Below are 25,115 nucleotides of genomic sequence, written 5' to 3' on the forward strand. Positions count from 1 at the left end.
GGAGTGGGTTGCCATGCCCTTCTCCAGATCTTCCCAACCCAGGGATCAAACCTAAGTCTCCCACACTACAGGCAGATTCTTTACTATCTGAGCCACCAGGGAAGCCCATATACATCTGTGTGTGTGTATGTGTGTGTGTGTGTGTGTGTGCGTGTGTAGATATAAAAAACTGAATCACTTTGATGTACAGCAGGAACTAACACAACACTGTAAATTAACTACACTTCAAAAATAAACAAACATACATTCGTCTTGGAAGTACGTCATCTCGTCTACAAAGCCGTGCTGCTCTGTAACGACTGCACGTCCCCACCTCAGCGCAGAGATGCACTGCAATTTACTTAAGAAGTCCTAATGGACACTGAGATCACTTTGGGGCTTTATTATTACAAACAATGACGTACAATAACTTCTTACATATTTAGCCCACACAGGCTAGTATCTGTAAGACAGAGCCTATTTAAAAACAAACAGCAAAAACAAAACAAAACAAACAAACAAAAAAACCCAATACAAATTCCTGTATGTTTATTCTTTTTTTTTTTTGGTGAGGGAAAAAAATTCAAAACCAGCAAACCACAGAAGACCCAATGATACAATTAAGCATTTAAATTTCTAATCCTGTTGTAGATAAGCAACTGGTTCTGACTACAGAGATTTAATTTCCTGTTCATTAGAGGATGGTGAAAGATTTTTCTAAGTAAGGAATTATATTTTGATTTTCAATTAACTTACTTTAAGACAAAAACACAAATAGCAAGACCTATTCACTGCCCGTGGTGTCCAACACTGGAGGCCATGCAGGGAAGATGCGGGAGGTGCAGCAGCTCCCTACATTTCCTAACAGCTGGATCAGAGCCCTGCCGCCCTCGGCGGGAACGACTGCATAGTTCACATGCGCTGCGGGTGTATCCGCAGATGCTAATGACCTACTCTCTGTTAATTATACACGTCTCAATTCCTAGGTTGTGACTCTGGCTTGATGCTGTGCACCAACCACCGTTCACGTTGACAACAATATTCCACATTTTCAGAGCAGTGTGTGTGGCCTCAACATCCTCTCTACGTGATCTTCAGCATGGAGACATTCAGACCACACCTCTGAAGGCAGGCGCAGGCAGAGATGAGACCACAAAGGGCTGGGCATTGAGGGAGGAAAGGGAGGTTAGCTCTCTAAGCCCAGCACTCAGCACACAGAGTTTGATGGGTGGACAAGCTGATAGGACGTTCACATACAAGCTTTTCCTAACCAAAGGAGGTATCTGAATATGAAGAGAAACCTCTGTGAGATAAACCATAACCTTGAAAAAATGGAATTATGTTTCCCTTCATCCCCTTCAGATAATCAAGCTACCAGGGTCTTTCTTCTCACCCCTTGGGCAGAGCCACCATCAGAGGAGGAATGAGGTAGCATCAGCAAGATCAGAGTATGCCCTGCCCCCTACCCCCCGACAGAGCACGCCCCTGTGTATACTAGGGAGAGGGGACAGCAAGTGCTGTCCAAAATGTCACACCTCAAGGAAAGGACACTCCACGTCCTGTTCCAGACAGTTAGCCTCTTGCCTGAAAACAAGTCAAAATACATTTAAAAAATGTAGCCATAACCAATGAAACAAATATGAAATAAAAAAAGTCTGTAATTAAGTTCTGATTATATATTATGCAATTATAATTTAATGCATCCTTTATGTAATAGAAGTGAATAAATTATTTTAAAAACTGAGTAACATCCTTTTGAAAGTTTGATATGAATATGCAGATTAACCATCAGTCTATACCTGAGCTACCCATCATATTAAATTAAAACAAAGACTAAAAATAGGCCTGCCAGAGAAATGGCAGATGAACTCAAGAACTCATCCATTACAAACGTCTAAAAACGTGTGCTAAAATAAAGGAGAAATTTAAAATGCATAGCTGAGCTCAGAAAGAAGAAAAGAATCCATCTCCAGGTGTGAAAATCAAACAAAGCTTCCAAACCCGAAGGCATCTCTTAAGCCTTGGGCTTACTCAGGATGTGGGGATTCCCAGGCTGCAAACGGGGCTCAGGCTGCAAACCCTAGGGCCACCCCAGGACCCACTCTGGGGAGTCCTGCAGAGGACAGACTGGAATCAGAAACCCAGGGACAACATGTCCAGGATGCCCTCTCACTTCTTACACAAGAACTCTGTGAGTCCCTTCCAATAAATTCTAATTATACCTTGCAAAGGTGAACAGGAATTTGAAAATCCCTGTACATCCAAAAATAACCCTGATGGCAATGAAACATCGGAGGCGTGGTGAACTGAGAATGCAGACTTGCTTGCTGCGAGGTGCCTGCTGGGGCAATGCCACAGCTGAGGACTCAACACTGTGGCCAATTATGAGGCCGTTTCTCCAAGATTCTCTGTGCATGGAATGTCACAGATGAAAAGATTTTAGGGAGAAAGTTGTTTCTCTTCTTTTCACCACAGACACTGAGGTCTGGGTGGATGTGACAGGGCCAATCTCAGCAAAGACCCATGCCTGTCCTGTCTTGCCCCCCAGTTTATGGTGAACAGCACTGCCCCTCGTTTCTGACCCTGGCACCTCTAAACTGTGTCTTCTGCCTGCTATGAAGTCCTTCCTAGTTTTTTTTTTACATCCAACAAATAATAAACCCTGATGAGGATGTATAGAAAAGGGACCCCTTATACACTGTTGGTAGGAATGTAAATTAGTGTAGCCACTGTAGCAAACAGCATGGAGGTTTCTCAAAAAACTAAAAATCAAATAAACATATATTGGAAAAATAAGAAAATACTAACCTGAAAAGATACATGCACCCTAATTTTCACAGCATTGTTTACAATAGCCAAGATATGGAAGGAACCTAAGTGTCCATCAGCAGATGAATAATAAGGAAAATGTAGTATATATACACAGTGGACTACAACTCAGTCATAAAAAAGAATGGAATCCTGCCACCCGCAGCAACATGGGTGGAACTGGAGGGCATTATGTTATAAGTGAAATAAGTTAGACAGAGAAAGACCAATACCATATGACATCACTTACATGTGGAATTTTAAAAACTACAACAGATTAGTGAATATAAAAAAGAAGTAGACTCACAGAGAGAACAGACTAGTGGTTACCAGTGGGGAGAGGGAAGGGGGGAGGGGCAAGACAAGGATAGGAGATTAATAAGAGGTACAAACTATAATGTGTAAAACAAATAAGTGCGACTTCCCTGGTGGTCCTGTGCTTAAGAATCCACCTGCCAATGCTGGGGATGCGGGTTCGATCCCTGGTCTGGGAAGATCCCACAAACCGTGGGGCAACTAAGACCACGTGCCAGAGAGCCTGTGCTCTCTAACAAGAGAAGCCACTACAATGAGAAGCCTGAGCACCACAACTAGAGTAGTCTCTGCTCACTGCAACTTGAGAACGTCCATGTGCAGCAACAAAGACCCAGTGCAGCCAAAAATAAATAAAAATTTAAAAAATTATTTAAAAAATTTACTAAAAAAATAAGCTACAAGGACATACTGCACAGCACAGGGAACTCAGCTAATATTTTATAATAACTATTAATGGAATATAACCTTTAAAAATTGTGAATCACTATGTTGAACACCTGCAACTTACACCTCTGCCCCAGGAGGCTCTGCTCTGCCTTCCTGAACACACATTGCTGGGGTTGTTCTCTGCAATCTGGGCTATTGGCACAGAGGGCCGTGCCAGACCACCTGCACAGCTCCCAGGACAGAGCAAGCACCAGAGACATGTTTAGAGTGAAGCCTGCTGACTGCAGGGCGCATGCGCCTCCTAAAGACCCTTGGGCTGAGACATTCTGCAAGAGCGAGAAGCTGGGCACCCGACACCACCCCACAACACTCGCTCAAGACGTGCACTTGCCCTGTGGGGCTTCACAGCTCTTTAAGTCCTTGAAACCCTTTAAAATGACCACCAACTAGAGCACAAATGTTTTTGTGTATAGCTCCCAAGTCAGAAGTTCTTCTAAGTTTTGACAATGCCTGGACCAGATAGAGCAAAGAACAGACAGAGGTCTGGTTCCTGGGAACTTACCACCGTGTCCCAGACTAAACTGGGGCGGGCGGCAGGGGCAGAGGGAAGGTGCAGGGTTCCAAAGGGCCCCTGCAGTTCCGTTTCCCCCTGAGCTTCCATGACAGACTCCTCCTTACTAGGTCTGCTGTTGATCTCAGGATTTTCTGTGAATTTTCCAAGAGGGGATTGGATTTCACCCCAAGTTAAATATTGATGTGATTTTAATAAAAATCACTGAGTACCACAAACACCTACTCCAAATAAACCCAAGAGAGATATTTCAGTGAGGGTCTACACTTTCCAAAGGCAGGTATAGTTGTATGGAAAAAATCAAGTGGCTTAAAAGCACCAGGCACATCCTTAAGCACTTCCTCCTCGATACTGTGTGTGCTTAGACAGCTGTGGAACCCAGGGTCACAGAGACCTGCCTAATTACTTCAAAGCCCTTCTATTCAGTTAGCTTCTTGCAAAAATCAGAGCTAATTTACTGATATCTGTATGCAACCTTAAATCTCATATAAATAAATCTAACTCTCAGAAGAGAACGTCAGCACTGGAAGGGTTCTTGGAGATTAGAGACCTGGTGAGCAATACTTGCTGTCAATTCTGGAAGATAAACATGTGTTTGTATTAAAAATAAAAATAGCTTTCCCGAGTTCTGTGGAGAAATGAGTATATTCTTAAAAAATCGATCTACTCTATTCACATGAGAATGTGAAGCAGCAGCACTGTGTTACCAGCTGAGTGGGCCTGGGCAGCAGCAGCTGCGCCCCCTCAAGGTCAGTGCCTGGCCCCTAGCCTGCATCCCAGGACTTTTCTAATAAGTTCAATGACTTTAAATCCTGTTTATACTTGCTGATTCCAGAACTGCCATCTCCAGCCCTGAGCTGAACTAGTACATTAAGTGCCTACTCAACACTTGCACTGGGACGTCTCATAAACCTCACAGGTGGACTGTGTCCAGAACAGGGTTGTCCCCACACATGGACATCTCCTGCTTCCTGCAGCTGCGTCAAGCCTCCTCCCACTGGGTCATCCTGGCTTCCGTGGTCTCTCAGACCCATATCCGACTCCCCAGGATCAGATCTCTTTTGACTGCTGCCCCGGAAGCTCCAGGGTCCCCTCCCTCAACTAGACAGAGCCCTCCCTGCCCACCCAGCCAGATTACTCCTCTGCTGGAAACCCTCCCCAACAGGTCCCCAGCCATGCTCCCCTTCTGTGAGGCACCTGCCTTCAGGCCTCGGGTCCCTGAAAGCCTTGGCTCAAGGGCTTCCCTGGCTCCATCCGCCAGCATTGTGCACTCACTCCCCCAGGGCTCTTGTTGATTCTGTGATGCTCCGCGATGGAGGAAACGCTGTTACGGCTATCCCCAGCATCGGTTGCCTACGATGCCAGCTTGTTCAATGACCGTATAAATCACAAGAGGAAGAGCAGAAACTGGAATGACACAGAGCAAAGACTTCTAGGAGACAGAACTCTGGAACCTTCTGAACTCTGAGGGGCAATATTCAACCCACAATTCTGGGTCCATCCAAATGACCTATCATGTTTGAGAGCAGTATCCAGACATTTTCAGACATTCAAGGATTAAAAAAATAAAAAAATCGGTCTTCTTGTGTACCCTTTCTTTCTTGGCAAACTACCGGAGGATGTACTCTAGTAAAATACAGGAGTAAACAAACCAACCAGGAGAAAACAGCCCTAACACAGGAAAGCAATGCCTGGAAGTCACCAGAACATCCTGGGCTGCAGGCTGGGAACAGGGCCTGTCTAGACTGGTACCCAAGGCATACAGCTCAGAAACACAGTTGTCAGTCACCACAATGCGGACCGTGAATGCAACCACCAATATCACAGAGAAGTTGCCGCAGAAGCAAACACGAAGCATCCAGCATCAAGACTCGCTTAAAAAGATGGCACCATTAGCAAGTGCCCACATCACTCACTGTCTCTGCAAACTGGAGGCGAGGAAGTCAAAGCAGTGACCTGGCTGACTGTCCTGGCACCTGATAGCTGGGGCTCCTCTGACAGAGATCAGGACAGAGAGACAGGTCCAAAACTTTGTAGAGGAATCGAATTGGTGCACAGGATTCATGAATAAACTATTTCTGAATTGCTCCCTTTTGAATTTTGATTAGGAAACAGAGGTTGAAATATATTAAAGTTACAAAGTAGCCAAAACCAAAACTAAACGAGTAATATGAGCAAAATTTAGGGTATTAGAGCAGACTTCATAGGGGCACAAGTGAGCCGAATCATCATTTGTCATAGCAAGAGAGATGTCAGAGAAAATCTAGAGCTGATAAATCCAGAGACGGTGCTATAAATGCATTATTCAGAGATATGGAGGAATCCTCAAAAACTTGCAACAGTTAAAGCATTTATTATTTGACTTGAAAATATGTTTTACTTTGGGACACTTTTAAAAATTATTTTAATCAAAGAGATAAGTAATTTATCCTATTTACCATAGTCTGAGCTCAGGCCAAAGAGTTCAGAGTTCAACATTATTCACTCTCCTCTTCAATGTATTACTTCATGGTTAGTCTTTCCTTTCTTCGGTCCATCCAGCCAATATTTGCGTCAGAGAGGCACCTGAAGCTGGGGATCCAGCAGTACCCACGACAGACAAACCCCACCCTCTGGGAACTTCTGTATGGCAAGTCAGAGTATGAAAGTAAACCAGGGAATAAACAAAGTAAGCTCCAGTTCTGACAAGGGTTATGGAAACATAGAACAGGGTATGTGAGAAGAGGATGAACTAGAGGAAAGGACACTGTGCAAGGCCAGGGAGACCTGACCTGAGCAGCGACAGGTCTGAGCAGCAGCATTGCAGGCTGATGAGGAGCCAGTGCAGGAGCCCTGTGGTCAGAACCCACCGCACAGGAAGCACAGTGTGACGGTGCAGGGCAAGGCGAGAGTGGAGGCAAGTTTCCGGGATTTAAATGGCATGGGAAATCAAGAGAACGGTTTGCGTAGGGAGGTGACAGGGCAGCTTCCACTGACCACCACAGGAAGCACAGGCTACGGGAAGGCTCCCCAAGACTGACAGGGGCTGCAACAGATGACAAGGCCAGAGAGACAGTAGTGTTATGTGGTGAGGAGTATCAGATTCGAGAGAGGCCCTGAACGTGATCCCCAAGGATGTGCAGCAAGATGTGGGAATCGGGAAGAGAAAACTGAGGTGACGCCTGATGCTCTAGCCTGAATGACAAAGTGAAGGTTGGTGCTGTGCCCTCAAACAGGGGCATGGGGGGGCCAAGACGAGAGTCCTGCTCTGGATGCACTCAAGTTAGGGGGTGATGGTGAGAAGGCAGATGCGGCGGGGGCTGGAAACACACAGACACTTCCTACCACAACAATACACTATAAATGCTGGAGTCTTAACGAAACAGGTCTTTGCTATAATGTTAAAGTTTGTAGGGCTACCATACTAATAAAAAAGGAGTAAATAAAATAAGAATACTCATATTCAGGTAAAGTCTCTTAAGTAATTTTGGGATAGACCAAAGGTTGGTAAATTTTCCCTATAGAAACTCAGGTAGTAATTATGTTAGGGTCATGGATCAAGCAGCAATACCGAGGATATCATACAAGCACTTAATAGTGAGTAAAAACAAAATTCCCACATATTTTTAAATTGCTGAAATTCAAAATACAGTAAAAATAATTGAGTGCAAGTTTTTTTGGGGGGGAGGGGCAGAGGTCCATTAGTGGGAAGAATACAATTCCTTTTACACAGTAAAACTTTCACTGAATTGGGGTTCATAGTGTCCCCATCACCAAGATGACTGTAAAGCTGTCTTAGTTCATGGTCACACACACAGGTGGTGGGCTGGATTCTGTCTGCGGGTTGTGGTATGTCACCTGGGAGAGTGTCACACACCTAGCATTTTCTATTTACTCTGAAGCTAAAACGCTTTCCCCTCCACAAGTGGAATTTTTGTTTTAAAAAAGTCAACTGCAGATCTTACTTCCCTGACCAGGGATGGAACCCTCAGCCCCTGCAGTGGAAGCATGGAGTCTTAACCACTGGACTGCCAGGAAACTTCCCAGCCCAGTGTTCAAGGGAAAAAAAAAATCCCGAACAAAAGGAGACCTGTTCTGCTGTCATCAAACTGGAAGAGGAAAATCTGAAGACTTCTGTAGTGACGCTGAGAATATCTCACTTGTAAAGCCGAGAAACCACTCAAGGGGATCAGTTTTAGACATGTGAACATGTGACTCTGGAACTTTAAGGCCAGTGTTAAAAAGTAATCGCTCTATTTTTTGCAAATACAAGTTATTTCTCAGGATGCCCTGTCTCCAACCATTACTTAAAGTCTTCATCAGTGACCCTCAAGCAAAATGATCTGAATATTTTATACTGTGTTTCGGTTCTGGAGACAAGTTACATAAGAATGGATTCTGGAGAGTCTGGGTGGAGAAGGCAGGAGGCTCAAGTGTGTGACCAGGAGCCCAGGTGAGGCGAGGCTGCGGGGGTATGGGGGGCGACCTGGGGAAGGACATCTGCTCCAGGGCATTGTTAGGATCCCAGGAGAGAGGAGAATGGAGTCTCCAGAGGAGCTGCACTTGTGAGGGCAGACAAAGCATCTCAGAGCAGGTGTGAATGGTGTAGAGGAGGGGCGCCCGGTTCTGGGACTAGAGGTCTGGACAGAGCTGCCAAAGTAAGCAGGGTGAGGGGTGAAGGGGAAGGTGAAAAGGAAGAGGGCCCGCAAAAGGAATCCAGCAAGGAACATGACAGGTAGACAGCAAGGAACTGAGTCTGGAAGGAAACAGAACCCAAGCAACCTTTTGAGTTTTTGGGCCACAGAAGAATCTGGAGAGACAGGAATTCAATCGAGCACAAAGAAAGGAAGTAAAGCAAGCAATGAGATGGAAGGGATCATGCTGAGCAGGGTCAGGAACCAGCCCTGTGTGTCTGCTTCAGCACAGCCTGGGAGAGCTCGGGATGGCTTCACAGTTTCAAATGGTTCAAAAACAACCCAATAAAACAACATTTCACGATGCAAATATTCTACGAAATTCAAATTTCAGTGTCCATAAATCAAGCTCTATCAGGCACCGTTACATGCCTCTGTTCCCAACAGTCAGTGCAGCTTTCACACTCCACCAGCAGCGGTCACAGAGTGCACTCAGTCACCACACTAGAAACACTTATGCCTGGACCTTTACAGGAAAGGTTTGCAAACCTTGCTGAAGAGCTTAGAAAATAAACCGAGGACCCAAACACCACTGCTATCAAGCTGGTACATTTTAAACTGTAAGGAACAGAACAGTCACAGCTGAAAAAAATCAAAGTAAGGAGAAGATGGGACAGGAGGTGGACGTGATCATGCTGAATGCCAAAGAGAAACTGAGATTAAAACAAAAAAGAGAAAATTACAGACATGGAAGAAAAAGATGATCCAAAATAAGGAAGGTGGCATCTTTTAAAAGACATTCAGAGGTACAAAATAATTTCCCTGAAATGAGAACAGAATCTTCAACTGAAAAGGGTATGCAATAAATTCCAGGAAAACTGAGGACTTCATTGAAAGTTATTAAAATTTAAGAACAAAGAAAGAATTCTTAAGGTATTCAGTCAGAAAAAGCAGTCTCTTAAGGGGGGAGATGGAGCTGGCCACTCTCTCCCTTTTCACAGCAACACTCAGCAATTCTCCCAAGTTCCAAGCAAGTGTGAGTAAGTGAACTATTCTCAGCCAAGTTGCTATTTATGTCAAAGGGCAACACAGACAACACGAATATGCGATCTCAGAGAACAGCAACCAGGAGCAACTAATGAAAACCAAACAACTTACCTACACAACTAGTCAGTGGCAAAAGTCAGCCAACCTAGGTTTCACTGAGAGGAAGAACCATGTGAAATTCCAGTTTACAAAGATCTCAAAGAAAGAATACGCAACCCAAGAATTTTATACCCAGACAATTTTTCCTTTCTACACCAGGGTCAAAGGCAGGTATTTTTAAAGTATGTATGAAATAGAAACCTTGCAAAAAAACTACTTATTTATGAAATTCTAATGACCAAGAAATGAATCAGATAAAGAACTCAAACAGAGATGCTCTGACAAAAAATCTAACCCAAAGAACTCAGAATAATCAACCAGGGAATTATGGTTACAAAACTGAACATAAACCCTACTTTTAACTCTCACAATCTAAGAATATTTCTTTAAAAAGACAAAAACAAAAAATGAGTTAGTGAAGGGGTGAAGGGAAGGTATTTTAATGAGGACTTAATTTTCTCTACTTAGTTGATTAATAATGTCTAAGATAAAAAATAAAAAGCTTAAGAAAAAAAACCCACACCCTACAATTCCAACCACTCTAATGTTCTCTTAAGCTTTAGAACTGAATTCTTGGAAGAAACTTTTATCTGACATTCAGGAATTACTTCACTTTGATTTTGATTATAGGTTCTTCAGTCAAATTCAAGTAAAATTATAAAGCTTATGTCCACTTTAACACAAATATTTCTATCTACACATAAGTTTTTAAAAACAACTTTTCATAAAAATTATCTTTGTATCCTAAAGATGTGAGCTTTCTTTTTTCCCCCTTTGTCCCCATGATTACCTCAGTCTTTTCCACTGTCAATGATGTTCACCTAGTGTTAAAAACGGCTATTTCTGGATGGTGGCATCTTTTACTTTTCCCCTTTTCCCCTTCTACTTCTCTTGAATTATAATAAAGCTATTTCTAAATGAGAGTTTGGAAGGTAAGTAAAGCATTTCAAGGTCATGACTTTGCAGGGAAAAAAATGCTAAAAGAAACAGCAAAATCACATTTTAAAAACTGGGAAGAAGCAAGAAAATATCTACTGCAGCCACGTGATGTGGTTTAATTTCACTTAAGCTATTTATAGAACATTAAAAAAACTGAGTTGGCATTTTAGTTTAAAAAAACCACATGCTATAATAGTGGGTAGTATTTCAGCATTACTGCTTCCTGCATAATTAATTTTATTTATTATGCTCTTTGGTAAGGATTTATAGCTAAACAGCATAGGACAGCCAAATAAGAACAGCTAACAACATGAATGACAGCTCACTGTCAGACTAATAAGTGAAAGAGATTGAGTTTCATGTATCTATATTTAAGGAACTTCGAGAAAAAATTCTTTTAAAATAAAAACAGATGCTTTTCTTCCTAGACTGCCAAATCTAGGGAAATCTCTGATCAGCAGAAAGTAAATAACAAAGGACAACTGAGTACATTCTAAGGTTATTAAACACCAAGTCATGTAAAAAGACAGAAAAACTTAGAGACTCCAGCTACCTAGACAGGCCCCAGCAGGTGGGCACCACAGCATTTGTTTTCTGGGATAAAAGCTGCCACCGGGACTGCTTCAGCCTCAACAGAATACAGGGAGAGCTGACAAAACAGTCCTGTCATTAAATCACAGAACTGCAAAGAATTAACTCAGGATACCAGTGTTTCAAAATAAGCCTCACCCAAATCTGTATTTTTTCTGAGAAGGTTTAAAGCAGTACAAACGGCCAAGGAAGGAGTCACTCTCCTTGCCCTGCACTTTATTCTTCCAGGTCCTCTTCTGAGGGCACCGTGAGTACCAGTTTCTAACCTGTCTTTCCACTTCTGAACTGAATGCTGATGGTCTCACACCAAAACCTAGTCCTGGGCCTTCTGCCCTCACCCACGCCAAGTGCCCCAGGCAGGGCCTCCGGCTCCTCTCTAACTCCAGCAGCCCGCCACACACATGCATGTCCTGATGCTTATTCCATTAGTCTTCCCTGAAGGACACAGAGGGCAGCTCAGCCTTGTGCTACTAATAAAAATCTTTTTTACAATGAACATTCTTTTTTTTTCTTTTAAACTATTTATTTGGTTGCTCTGGGTCTTAGCTGCAGCATGTGGGATCTAGCTCCCTGACCAGGGATCAAACCCAGGCCCCCTGCTTTGGGAGCACAGAGTCCTAGCCACTGGGCCACCAGGTGCTGGTGACGGTTTAGCCACTCAGTCGTGTCCGACTCTTGTGACCCCATGGACTGCAGCTTGCCAGGTGCCTCTGTCCATGGGATGCTCCAGGCAAGAGCACTGGAGTGGGTTGCCATTTCCTTCTCCAGGGGATCTTCCTGACCCAGGAATCAAACCCAGATCTCCTGAATTGCAGGCAGACTCTTTACCAACTGAGCTATAAGGGAAGTCCCACAGTGAACATTCTTGTAGCTCAATCTTTACACATATATTTGTAGAAATATAGGAGAAATAAAGGAGAAATTCTGGGTCAAAGGCAGGTGCATTTTAGTTCTGGTCTACACTGTCCACTTGCCCCCCACTCTGCTGGATATAAGCCTACACTCTCACCAGCAACAAGTGAGTGCTGTCAGCCTTGTCCTTTGCTTATGTGACAGCTGAAAACCGGCATGTCACTGCAGGGTCATTTGCATCTCTTTTAATTAATCTGTGATTACTAAGCAATTAAAAAAGGTATACTCAAAAGAACATTTTCCATAGCCCAGAAACTTCTATTTTATCTTAAGATATATAATTTCAAAGTATTCTCATGTGCTTGAAAATGGATATTTTTTTATCATAATGAAGTCTCAGATTCTTCATATATTTGCTGCAGCCTGATTTAAAAGAAATGTTGGATTTTATTTACTGTGGAGGTTAGTTAGGTTCTAAAGTCAGCAGATACAATGCCATTTGCGTGAGCAGCAAGGGTAAACCTTTAAAAAATCAAATTGTATGGTCATTTTAACCTTTGTGAATTATTCATACTACAGTTCATTTTTTCTACTGGACTGTTTTTTTTCCTACTTGACTGTAAAAGCTGTTTGTGTATTATTAGTTTTCTCTGCTTTCTTGATGGCTTTATTTTTTCCTATTAGTTAAATATCATGTCTGTTGGTTTAAATAGATGATTCTTTATCTGTTAAAGTATACTTACTTTCCTGAGACTCTCACATCTGGCACTTAAACCTGGAAGCGATTCTATTAGATAAAAGGCGAGGTTTTAATGGGATCTTTTCTGAATAGCTTTTTCCTGACACCATGCTTTTCATAAGCCAGCCCTTCCTCATTTGAACCTGTCTCTGGGGGGCTCATTCATCCTCTCCCTCTGAAGAGTGTCCTAGGATTTGTGCTGGGGAGGCCCCAGGAGGCACTAACACACCAGGCCAGGACATTCCTCCTTAGAAGGCTGAGCCTTTCTGCTTTTACCAGCAGAGTTTTTAACTTTTAAACATTTTCCAGTTAAATGTACTGGAATGTAGGTATTTAATTAAAATGTATGCAAACAGATGAAATCTGGGTGGGAAAAGAGAATGGCTGTTTCTGTGAAAATGAAACTGAATCCTTTAAAAGATGGGTTAAAACACCAATTGCTTAAAATACAACAACAAAAAACTGCTGTGGAACCTAAGGAGGGAGAAAGAACTGTGAAAGTGCAGAAGGAAGATACCGCAAGCCTGCGGTTCTGCTCTTGACGTGCACCTCACCTCACCTCAACTCACAGAACCCAGGCTGGCTGTGGTGAGTACGCCCGTGAGAGGCAAGGGTGTGGCCCATACCAAAAGTCAGTCAACAGGGGCACACGTTCAGGTAGGCATGCACGGAGCATTTTTAGACCTGTTTTAATCACACGCTTTCCTTAAATCACCAATTAATTCAGACTTATATTATAACATGTCACTTGATTATCTTATCAGATCAGATCAGTCACTTAGTCGTGTCCAACTCTTTGCGACCCCATGAATCGCAGCACGCCAGGCCTCCCTGTCCATCACCAACTCCCGGAGTTCACTCAGACTCACGCCCATCGAGTCAGTGATGCCATCCAGCCATCTCATCCTCTCTTGTCCCCTTCTCCTCCCGCCCCCAATCCCTCCCAGCATCAGAGTCTTTTCCAATGAGTCAACTCTTCGCATGAGGTGGCCAAAGTACTGGAGTTTTAGCTTCAGCATCATTCCTTCCAAAGAAATCCCAGGGCTGATCTCCTTCAGAATGGACTGGTTGGATCTCCTTGCAGTCCAAGGGACTCTCAAGAGTCTTCTCCAACACTACAGTTCAAAAGCATCAATTCTTCGGCACACAGTCCAACTCTCACATCCATACATGACCACAGGAAAAACCACAGCCTTGACTAGACGAACCTTTGTGGGCAAAGTAATGTCTCTGCTTTTGAATATGCTATCTAGGTTGGTCATAGCTTTCCTTCCAAGGAGGAAGCGTCTTTTAATTTCATGGCTGCAGTCACCATCTGTAGTGATTTTGGAGCCCAGAAAAATAAAAGTCTGACACTGTTTCCACTGTTTCCCCATCTATTTCCCATGAAGTGGTGGGACCGGATGCCATGATCTTCGTTTTCTGAATGTTGAGCTTTAAGCCAACTTTTTCACTCTCCACTTTTACTTTCATCAAGAGGCTTCTGAGTTCCTCTTCACTTTCTGCCATAAGGGTGGTGTCATCTGCATATCTGAGGTGATTGATATTTCTCCCGGCAATCTTATGGGCCACATCAGATGTGGCCCTTTGTTGTGCCTCTAATTTTTCATATTCTTGCTCGCTAATTTTTAAGAATCTAACCACAAATAAAAACAAACTTGAGAACCCAAGTACAGCTATCTGTATTTACTTCTTCTAAGCATTTTTCTGATCCAGAGCCAAATTCCAGCCCAGGGCTCTTCCTGGGAATACCCAGGCCACCTCTCCCACCCTAAGACTCTTGGATGCTAGATGGGCTGTTGTCATGGGAAACCAAGGGTCTGATCCTGGAGGGAGGGCTCTCAGGGCATGTTTCCTTCACTACCTGCTGTCCCCGCATGGCAAGTTCCAAGAAGGGGCCAAGGGGTCGTGCACACCACCCATTCACTTCCTACCAGGAAGGAATCTGGTTTTTGTCCTCCTCATTTCAATAAAACTGGTCTCGCTCCTCGAACATTACATTTAAATCTGTGTGAAATCTAAAGGATGTTCAGAGCCTGCTCCCCAGCCTCTAGGCAGAGCTGACTACTGCTGAGCAGTCTCCACAGAGGAGCTCTGTGACCTCCCTCTGACCCACAGCTTATGATCCCTCCTGCACCCACAGCAGAGGTTTGATACAGGCACCTGTGAGTAGCATCTGGCTTGCTGCATGTTTTGCTGGCCTGCCTTATATTTTTACAAGGTATGAATTCACTGCCAACATCTGTGAGTTGAGATGTTTTACCCAAACATGCTAGATTCCTTGCTTCTCTGGAATACCTAGAAGTTGGTCCCTGCCCTTGCCATGTCTAATCACCCACACGTTCTGTCAGCACCAACTCCTTCATCTCTGCGGGCCTGGGCAGATGTGAGGCTGCCCTTGATGCAGGGTGTGCCCAGGCAAGACCCCCCAAAGGCCCTCTCCTACTCATGTCTGTCACTCTTGCACATGTGTAGGAGATGAAGTGAAGTGAAAGTCGCTTAGTCGTGTCTGACTCTTTGTGACCCAATGGACTATACAGTCCATAGCCTCTCCCTTCTCCAAGCGATCTTCCCAACCCAGAGGTTGAACCCAGGTCTCCTGCATTGCAGGTGGATTCTTTGCCAGCTGGGCCACCAGAGAATGATGACCATCAAAACAACTATTTCGTTGAGGGGAAGAGCCAGTTACTAATGGTGCCCCCTGACTGGAGTATCTCCATCTGGGGTCATGTGTCAGGCAGGGAACCAAGACTTCTCACCTATGAACTGGTTCACAGAAGTTGCAGAGAGCAAGGGTGAGATTATACTGGGGGAAGAGGCTGCCATGAGTCACCCTGGCCTCTGGGGCCCCTGGTGGGTGGCAGAAGGGACTGAAGTCATGGGCTCCCTGGGACCTGCCCACACCTTTCACCTGCCATTACTTGGCCCAGACCACGGGACCTTGCAGTGAAATCCTGAGTCACTGAGCAGCTTCTCTCGCTCAGCTACTCCCCTGCCCAGTCCTACAGGGTCTCTAGACACACTGAGCCATTACCGATATCACAGTTAACTGCATGTACACTAGTGATAAGCAGTGAGAATAACCAGGTAACTGCCACTCAATCCCGAATTTCTATTCCTTCCCAATTTAAAGAAGTCTGATAGTTCTAGGAATCTAGTGGAGGTGCAGGGACAGCACACTGAACTTAAGGAAATTCAAGGACGGGTCTGAAAAGAGACAGCAAGGAAGAAGGAAACTGGAGACGTCCGCTCAGCGGGCTTGCACCTTGGGCTGAGGCAGCAGTAGATTCGCCTGTGCGGGCTGTCTACACAGAAAGCCCCTGGGGAGTGATTTACAAAGTGCTGCAGGCATTTCTGCTTATTAGGACAGGTCCACCACACCCCAAGCCCAAACCCTAACCAGCAGGTGAGATGAAACAGGGCCAGATCTGCTCTTTGATTTGAACATTTAAAGAAATTTCATTTGACTTGATTTAAGCATTAAAGATGTTACCTGAGTTCTCTAAGAGTTTTTTTTTAATAAGGACATATGCATTAAGTTCACTAAAGCAACTGATTTCTGAAGTCTAAAAATGTTAATTTAGCACATCAAAATTACACATTATTGCATGCCAGTGCCAGACAGGAAGTGCATAAGGACACAGTTATCATTTTTAACAAAAGCTTCATTCCCCCAAAACAAGCACTTTATACATTATAAAATGGAATTAACCTCAGGCTGACCCTCTAATCGCTGAGAGTGACAAGCTTTATAGATGGATTCATTGTATCAGATACCAGATGTAGGCTGAACAGAATTCCTGTGGCTTTGCTAAAGGTTCTTCTCTCATTCAATATTTAACCTCTGAATAAAATAATTTTAAAAAGACCTGGTAGTAAGACCAAGGTTAAATACTTTCAAATAATTTCCTGAATAAAACTTGAAGATTTGCATTCTATTAGTAATCTTAAGATTAAGAAGAGTAGCAATCAGAGAGAATAAGTAGGAACCGAAAACAATTCCAAGGTGTACATTAGACACTGTTTTAAGCCCCGTTTTAAGCCCTTTTTCAGCAAAGTGACCATGGCAGACAACACTACACGTCCACCAATGTCTGTTCTCCCTGCTCTTCTTAACAGGACTGATTTTATTTAGGTCAGCAATGTGTCCAAATGAAAGTCCATTCCCCAGCCTATGCTGTAGGATAAGACCATATGACACTGCTTTCTGCTCTTGCCCTTCCTCTTCATCTGTCCTGGAATGCAGGGCTGATGCTGGGAATAGGGCAGCCATCTTGCCAAAATGAAGCAACCAGCAAGAGGATAAGGCCACACGCTAAGGATGCTCAACATAAAGGTTCCTCATGGCACCTCTACCAGACCTGCCCGCCAGCTTTCAGATTTGTTTGACACCCTGCTGGGAAGCGCACAACAAAATACTCACAGTCAGTGGTGTACTCCACCTGGGAGGGCTGCACGGCTGCACCATCCGCCGTGGGTGGGGTGGGGGCAGGGCTGTCGGCCTGGGCCTTACGGACCAGTGCTGCAAGGGGGTGATCAGGGTCTACCACCTTCAAAGGCTGCAGAGAGAGAAGATGCCAGGTCACACCATTTCCTGCATTCTGAATCACGCAGAACCCGTCTGTGGCAAGGTTCATCTCAACTTTAGAACAGTATCTACGCTTCAGAAAAACCTCAGCACATGCATGTAAACATGCGTGCACACAAGGAGGTCCTGACTAATTTTGGCTGAGAGCTCTAGCCGGTCGTGAGATCCAGAGGAACTGAATAAATGAATCACTTCACTCTTCCTAATGACATGAGGGAAAGTAAGGACGGGAGATAGGACTAGACTGCTGCTGAGAAAAGTGTCAGCCTCCAAATTCACTCAAAATCTCAAACTGTGTCCCTCCTCAAAGCAATTTCTCATTTTTAATCACCAACAGCTTTTAAGGTCCAATCGATCAGCCGCACTGCGTGACTGCTGAAAAGATAAGCTTAGGTCTGAGAGACCTGTTTTCTCACATCACAAATGGCAGCATGAGGGCTGTGGATTAACTCCTAATGATAAGGATGAAAAAATAAATTTAGGTTTTTAGGTAACACATTATGTTTCCTGTGACAGATGGTTTCAAGCAGCACATACTCTGTGCACCTATGAAATCCTCTCATAATAAAATCTGTATGAAAAACCCATTTTCTAAGTCTTAACCAACATTTTACTCATTCTAAATATCCCAAATAGTAAAAATAATCCCAAATATAATAAAATGAAAATAATCTGCTTGTGATTATATAAAACAGGACATGTAAGAAATAAAGGGACCAAATCCTTTACTGCCAAGTCAAACAAAACGGTGAAATATACCTCAATGATCATAAAATGAAATAGAGCTATTACACAAAAACATGCTTAACAACTTCCCAAGGTTAAATTAGCAGTTTTGTTCTGTAAGGAGACCAGCACCTTCATGAGCTCCTCCAGGCGGTTGCACTTCTTCGAGGCGAAGAGGGACGGGTGCAGGTAACTGCCGTCCTCCTCATCGTCATCATCTTCATTGTCAGAGCTGACGCCCGACTCTGAAAGCAAAGCACATTTCAAGACTTTAAGGCACAAGTATATTGTGTGGGAATGTAGGAACAGACAGAGGCAGAACTATGTGCTGCCATTCCTTGGTTATCTGTCCAAATAATCCCTCTGGGAAATACTCCCCATCTCACTGCCCCCCAAGTCACTCAACAGCAAGGCAAGTGGTGAGAAAGGTGTGGCCCAGTGGCAACTCCCCTCTGGCATTTACCAGTCGGGGGCCACTGAATATTCACATTTTTTACAAAAGAGGCAAAAATCTTACTGATTTATGAAGATAAAATAACAGCAACAGGTATTTTAGAAACCTGCAGGAGACCAATATGGAGAAGGTAAGGTCTGTAGTAAGACTGACACAGCTGATTTTGAAAACCATGTTTCAGCTGAAAGAAAAATTCAATGGCAGACAGATATACTGCTGTCTCAGGATGCTATTCGAAATACTTAATTAGCCTTTGCAGTAAGAACTCCACCTTTAGACACTCAACCCTATGCCCTAACCGGGCGTGTACCCTAGAACCATCCACAAAGCATGAGCCTGCTGCTTTCTCTGTGACACGTTCAACAGCCCAAAGGAAGGAATTATTTCCAACCTACATGGATATGCTCTGATGGCATCAATATTTAATTCTACATCACCAATCTATAAAAATATTAATTAAGAATCTAACATATTTTCAGACTTATCAGGAAGAGTGTCACACTAGACTACGGAGCACCAGCAGGTTTAATCCTCGGGCCTTGGCAGCAGGACTTCATAAACGTTCTGGAGGTTCTGCAGTGCAGACTTCAAGCTTGTATCTGTGAGGATGACTCTCCCTACACTTCTCCAGGGTCCCCCCTTACCCCTGCCCCACTCCACCCCAACCAACGCAGGACAGAAACGGTCTCACATACTCTTCTTCTCTTCACTTTTGTTTTCTGCCAGTACCGTATACCGTCCTTCTTTCATCGCTTTCTGGATGAATTTGTAGTAAGGGTTGAGGTAGTGATCGAAGCGTAGAAAGTCAAATTGAGAGTTTCGGGCCTGCTTGGCTTTCAGCATTATCTCGAACTGTGCACCTTGTTTGCACACGAAGTTGGCCGTGCGCTCAATGATGGCGTGCATTTTGGCTGTTGGTGGCTATGAGAAAACACACACATTCATGTCATTTTGTTCTCTTGTTCACTGACTACATGACTCAAAACATAGAAATGACCCTGGTTTTTATTGCCAGCTATAAGAAATTATACACATTTCAATGGTAAGAGCCCAGTTTGAACAGAGTGACACTGGCCCCTGTCACAAGACACCCAGTTTCTGAATTTTGTGAGGAGAAAACTCCCATGCTGAGGCAGGACATTCTAGCTTTGTACTGAATTGACAGGGGGAAGATTTCTGTAAAAAAAATCAACAGGTTTCCGTATATTGGGCAGCCTTAAACACGGTTCCAAGACAGGCTTCAGAGGGTTATGAATCTTCTGGGAAGTTGTACGTAAACTCGGCACATACACATGCATATTTCTAGGAGAGGGTGAATGTTTCAACAAGCTTTTCAAGGACCTAAGAATCACTTCTCTTTGGGCTCTAGAATCACTGCAGATGGTGACTGCAGCCATCAAATTATAAGACACCTGCTCCTTGGAAGAAAAGCTATGACAAACCTAGACAGCGTATTAAAAAGCAGAGACATCACTTTGCCAAGAAAGGTTCATATGGTCAAAATCAGTTTTTTCCAGCAGTCATGTACAGATGTGAGAGCTGGACCATCAAGAAGGCTGAGCACCGAAGAATTGATGCCTTTGAACTGTGGTACTAGAGAAGATTCCTGAGAGTCCCTTGGACAGCAAGGAGATCTAACTAATCAATCCTAAAGGAAATCAACCCTGAATATTCACTGGAAGGACTAATGCTGAAGCTGAAGCTCTAATACTTTGGTCATGTAACAGAAAGAGTGAACTCACTGGAAAAGACCCTGATGCTGGGAAAGATTGAAGGCAGGAGGAGAAGAGGGTGACAGAGGATGAGACAGTTGGATGGTATCACTGACTCAATGGACATGGGTTTGAGCAAACTCAGGGAGATAGTGAAGACATGGAAGCCTGGCGTGCTGCAGTTCATGGGGTTGCAAAGAACTGGACATGACTTAGCAGCTGAACAGCAAGGTATGGTCTGGCCAGAACAGGGAGGGTTTCACCCACATTTACTGGGTGAATCATCTTGTTGCCTCAGAGTGAGTTTACTACTAGGAATCAGACCCCGCCTCTCTCCTGCACCTGCTGCTAAGTTACCTCTACTACATCCCGAGCTGAGCAATTCCTACCCACACAGACAGCCCCTCAGACCAGAAGCTGGAAGCCACACATCTGAAATACTTTTATTAATATCAATGAAAAGATTAACACTAGAAAATTACATGCAAATAAAGTGGGAAATGACCTCTCATTAATGACACACAGTCAAGATGCTTATTGTCACTTGAGGCCTGAATCCTTCACAAAGTACCAATGCCTTAATTCTCAAATGTGACTCCTGAACTAATGACGTCCTTCACTCTTGAACAGCATAAATGTCTACAATTAAAGCTATTTACTGATCCTAAAATAAACCAGAGGCCATGTTAAAGGCCCACTGGGCACTTAAGTCTGGATGCTGATGCATGTTTTCAGTGGCTTTGCCTCAACAGGAAGATTAATTTTTGAGTCAGTGCATATATAATCATTTATGATTACTTCAGAATAACGACTCTTATAGGAAAATATAACCCCATCTGCCCCCACATGTAGAGATATTCTCTCATGACCCACCCATGTGTTGGGCAGTATTATGGCTACAGTGGTTACAGAGAAACAGGTACTTTCACAAAGCGATGATGAGTATAGAGAAACAAAGTACTTTATGAACGTCCTTTCAAGATCTGCTACTGAAGCAAGTATATATAAGACAAATGCTTGGTCTGGAGAAAGACATTCTTTGCTCTATCATGTAAGTTTTAGAAAAAGCCTTTTCCATTTAAGAATATAATCATTCCCACTAAAAGATGAGATTTTAAGGATATGCTCAATGTTTAATACGCATGTTACAAAGACTGATACGGGGGAAAATGATTTTCTAATTTAAGAAAGTGACTGAGCCCAAGAGGGGGGCTAACACCTCCCAGATCCCCCAAAATTAATGTGGTTCTAAGAACTCCAGAGTAGAAATTGAAAATGGGACAACAGTATGTGAGTTCAGAAAACCTGCACCAGTATGAGATTTCCGAAAAGCTCTGAAGACTGGAGCTCAGATCCAGGAGCCAGGGGAGAATGAGGGGTAAGACTGGGTGGCACATGGGGTGAATAAGTGAGGAACCCCAGGGGTAGCTGGGCTGGCCCTTTCCTCCTCTGTGATCATGAAAGTGAAAGTCACTCAGTTGTGTCCAACTGTTTGCGACCCTGTGGACTATACAGTCCATCAAATTCTCCAGGCAGGAATACTGGAGTAGGTAGCCATTTCCTTCTCCAGGGGATCTTCCCAACCCAGGGATCGAACCCAGGTCTCCTGCATTGTAGGAGAATTCTTTACCAGCTGAGCCAAAAGGGAAGCCCAAGAATACTGGAGTGGGTAGCCTATCCCTTCTCTAGCAGACCTTCCTGACCCAGGAATCGAACTGGGGTCTCCTGCATTTGCAGGTGGATTCTTTACCAACTGAACTATTAGGGAAGTCCTCTGTGATCACAGCCCCAAATAAATATCAGATTGAGTCATGAACTGCACTGTAAAAACAAAACTATGGATGTAACAGCAGGGAATATAGGGCTGTCAGGGGGGAAAGGTCTACTGAAACCAGATTCAAAATCCTGAAGCCAGAAAGGAACATGGTGACATATGTGTTTTTGCAAATACATTTAAGTTCTGCATGGAAAGAGGGACAAACAGTTAAGAGACAAAGCACAGAAGAACAAATATGCACAACATGTGCTGGACCACGGGTTAGTCAGCGCTTATATACGGACAGTCCTCACAATCTCCTGAGAAAACACATGAACTCCACACGGACATGGGTAAATGAAATTTTCCCCCACCTCCATCCCATGGCAACACACCAGCTGAACATGGTGAGAATTAACGCTCTAATCAGAACAACCTTCAGCAAAGCGTAACCATGTGGCCCCAAGTTCTGCAATGGCTCTGGGCTGCAAGTGCAGGCCTGACCCACAAGATGACCTGGGGCGGCTGCTCTTGACAGCTCTAGCCTGTGTCCCCATCACAGATACACTGGTGTCAGGGGGACTGAGCAGCCGAGCTGCACAGTGCCTGGCTCACAGCACCTGCTTAATGAACACTCCTTAGCTGCTGTTGCTATTAACCTACTGGACGGAAACCCAGCCCATGATGGGAACTGTGCACTGAATCCTTCCCCCTTTCCCTTCTGTCCATAAAGTAAGTTAAACAAGCACATTTCATTGGAAGGACTGATACTGAAGCTGAAGCTCCAATACTTTGGCCACCTGATGCAAAGAGCTGATTCATTGGAAAAGACCCTGATGCTGGGAAAGATTGAAGGCAAGAGGAGAAGGGGATGACAGAAGATGAGATGGTTGGATGGCATCACGATTCAATGGACATGAGTCTGAGCAAACTCTGGGAGATTGTGAAGGACAAGGAAGCCTGGCATGCTGCAGTCCACGGGGTCGCAAAGAGTCAGACATGACTGGGCGACTGAACAACAAAGCGCATTTCCCATGTGAACACACTCAAATGGGTGTGCTGAGCAGCAGCACTTCTGGTCCCATGGCTTGAAGGAAACGCAAGAAAGTACAGAACAGACAGGCCCAGAAGGTCCATGGCATCTCAGGTGGGTGAGAGAGCAGGTTGAGACACGCCCTCTACCTTCCCTGCAGTGCAAGACAACACAACCACAAACGGGCCTGGGCGTGTGCAGAACTTGGGAGGTGACAAAGCCTGGGAAAGGAATAGGTAACTGAAAACACCATTAAGCATTGGGCTACACATTCTGGCAAAAACTAGGTCCTTAATTCCCAAGAAACATACAAGTAGCCCCACAGAGGCAGTATAAAAAGCTAAAATAGAGCTGTGAGGCCACCTGAGGGCTTGAGTCTAGTCTAGGGGCTGGACCGGAAACAAGTGGCCAGCCTTGAGCCTGCAGCAGCATGCGTCCCCAGGGTGCCGTGACCTCTTAACTGCTCCCAACCCTTCACACGAAACCCCAGAGCCCCTGCAGCCATTGGGTTCTAAACCAAAAGCTTAATTTAGAAACCAAGCACCTGCTCTCTTTACCATCCCCAGCCCCGCATGGCCAGGAGCTAGAGAAGCCCCTGCCCACCCAGGCAGCATGCGTCCATATAAACACATGCCAGCAGTTTCAACATTTAGTAACCGAGATGGAATATATGACACAGACATCTGTCTACTAGAGCTCCTCCACTAACGTGGACACGACAGTGTATAATGCACACAGCGGATCACTGTTCCAATTCACAGTGATTATGAAAAATCCACTACTGACATCACCATAAAGGAAAAGCAAGCTGTCCACTGGAGACCCAGTGAGCACTCACAACTGGTTTCTACACAGAGCAATTTCCTGCTCAAGAGACCATTATATAATAACATCAGAAGAGAGCAGACTTCCAGTTCAAGACGGTGGAGCAGAAGGACATGTGTTCATCTCCTGCGAGAGCACCAAAATCACAACTAGCTGTTAAACAACCATTGACAGGACACTGGAACCCCCCCAAAAGATACCTCATATCTAAAGACAAAGAAGAAGCTGCAGCAAGACTGCAGGAGAGGCACAATCACGATAAAATCAAATCCTATACCCACTGAGTGGGTGACCCGCAAACTGGAGAATAATAATACCAAAGAAGTTCTCCCACTGTTGTGAAGGTTCTTAACCCCACGTCAGGCTTTCCAGGCTGGGGATCTGACAAAAGGACTGGGCATCCCCAGGGAATCTGACCTTGAAGGCCAGTGGGATTTGATTATAGGATTTCCACAGGACTAGGGGAAACAGAGACTTTGGTCTTAGAGGGCACAAAATCTTGTGAACACCAAGACCCAGAGGAAAGGAGCAGTGACCCCAGAGGAGACTGAACCAAAACTACCTGCTGGTGCTGGGGGGCCTCCTGTGGAGGCGTGGGTTGGCAGGGGCTCACTGTGGGGCCCAGGGCACTGGCAGCATCAGGTTGGGAGGGTACCAGTTGGCGTAAGCCCTCTTGGAAGTCACCATTAACCCTACCATAGAGCTAGCAGATCCCAGAGCTGAGTTGCCTCAGGCCAAAAAACTAGCAGGGAGGGAGTGCAACCGCACCCATCAGCAGATAATTGGATTAAAGCTTTACTAAGCAAGGCCCTTTCACTTTTCACTTTCATGCACTGGAGAAGGAACTGGCAACCCACTTGGGTTTTCTTGCCTGGAGAATCCCAGGGACGGGGGAGCCTGGTGGGCTGCCATCTATGGGGTCACACAGAGTCGGACCCGACTGACATGACTTAGCAGCAGCAGCAGCAGCAGCAGCAGCAAGCCAGGCCAAGGCCACCAGACCAAGATCCAGTTTTTCCCATGCCAGTCCCTCCCATCAGGAAGCTTACACAAGCCTCTTAGCCTCCTCCATCAGAGGACA

At 44.6% G+C, this 25,115-nt stretch overlaps 1 protein-coding gene across 8 annotated transcripts in view; it reads right to left on the bottom strand.

Annotated features, from left to right (window-relative positions):
* SFSWAP (splicing factor SWAP) overlaps positions 1–25,115 on the bottom strand; it is an 81,060-nt gene that overhangs the window by 45,324 nt on the left and 10,621 nt on the right. For all 8 annotated transcript variants that reach the window (XM_061384490.1, XM_061384495.1, XM_061384491.1 and 5 more), the window contains 3 exons: positions 19,404–19,629; positions 18,387–18,499; positions 17,364–17,499 (listed from right to left, as the gene is read on the bottom strand). In XM_061384490.1, coding sequence (XP_061240474.1) covers positions 17,364–17,499; positions 18,387–18,499; positions 19,404–19,629 — 475 coding nt within the window. The remainder of the gene's footprint in view (positions 1–17,363; positions 17,500–18,386; positions 18,500–19,403; positions 19,630–25,115) is intronic.

This window comes from Bos javanicus, chromosome 17 (genome assembly GCF_032452875.1).
Source record: "Bos javanicus breed banteng chromosome 17, ARS-OSU_banteng_1.0, whole genome shotgun sequence".
Lineage (NCBI taxonomy): Eukaryota > Metazoa > Chordata > Mammalia > Artiodactyla > Bovidae > Bos > Bos javanicus.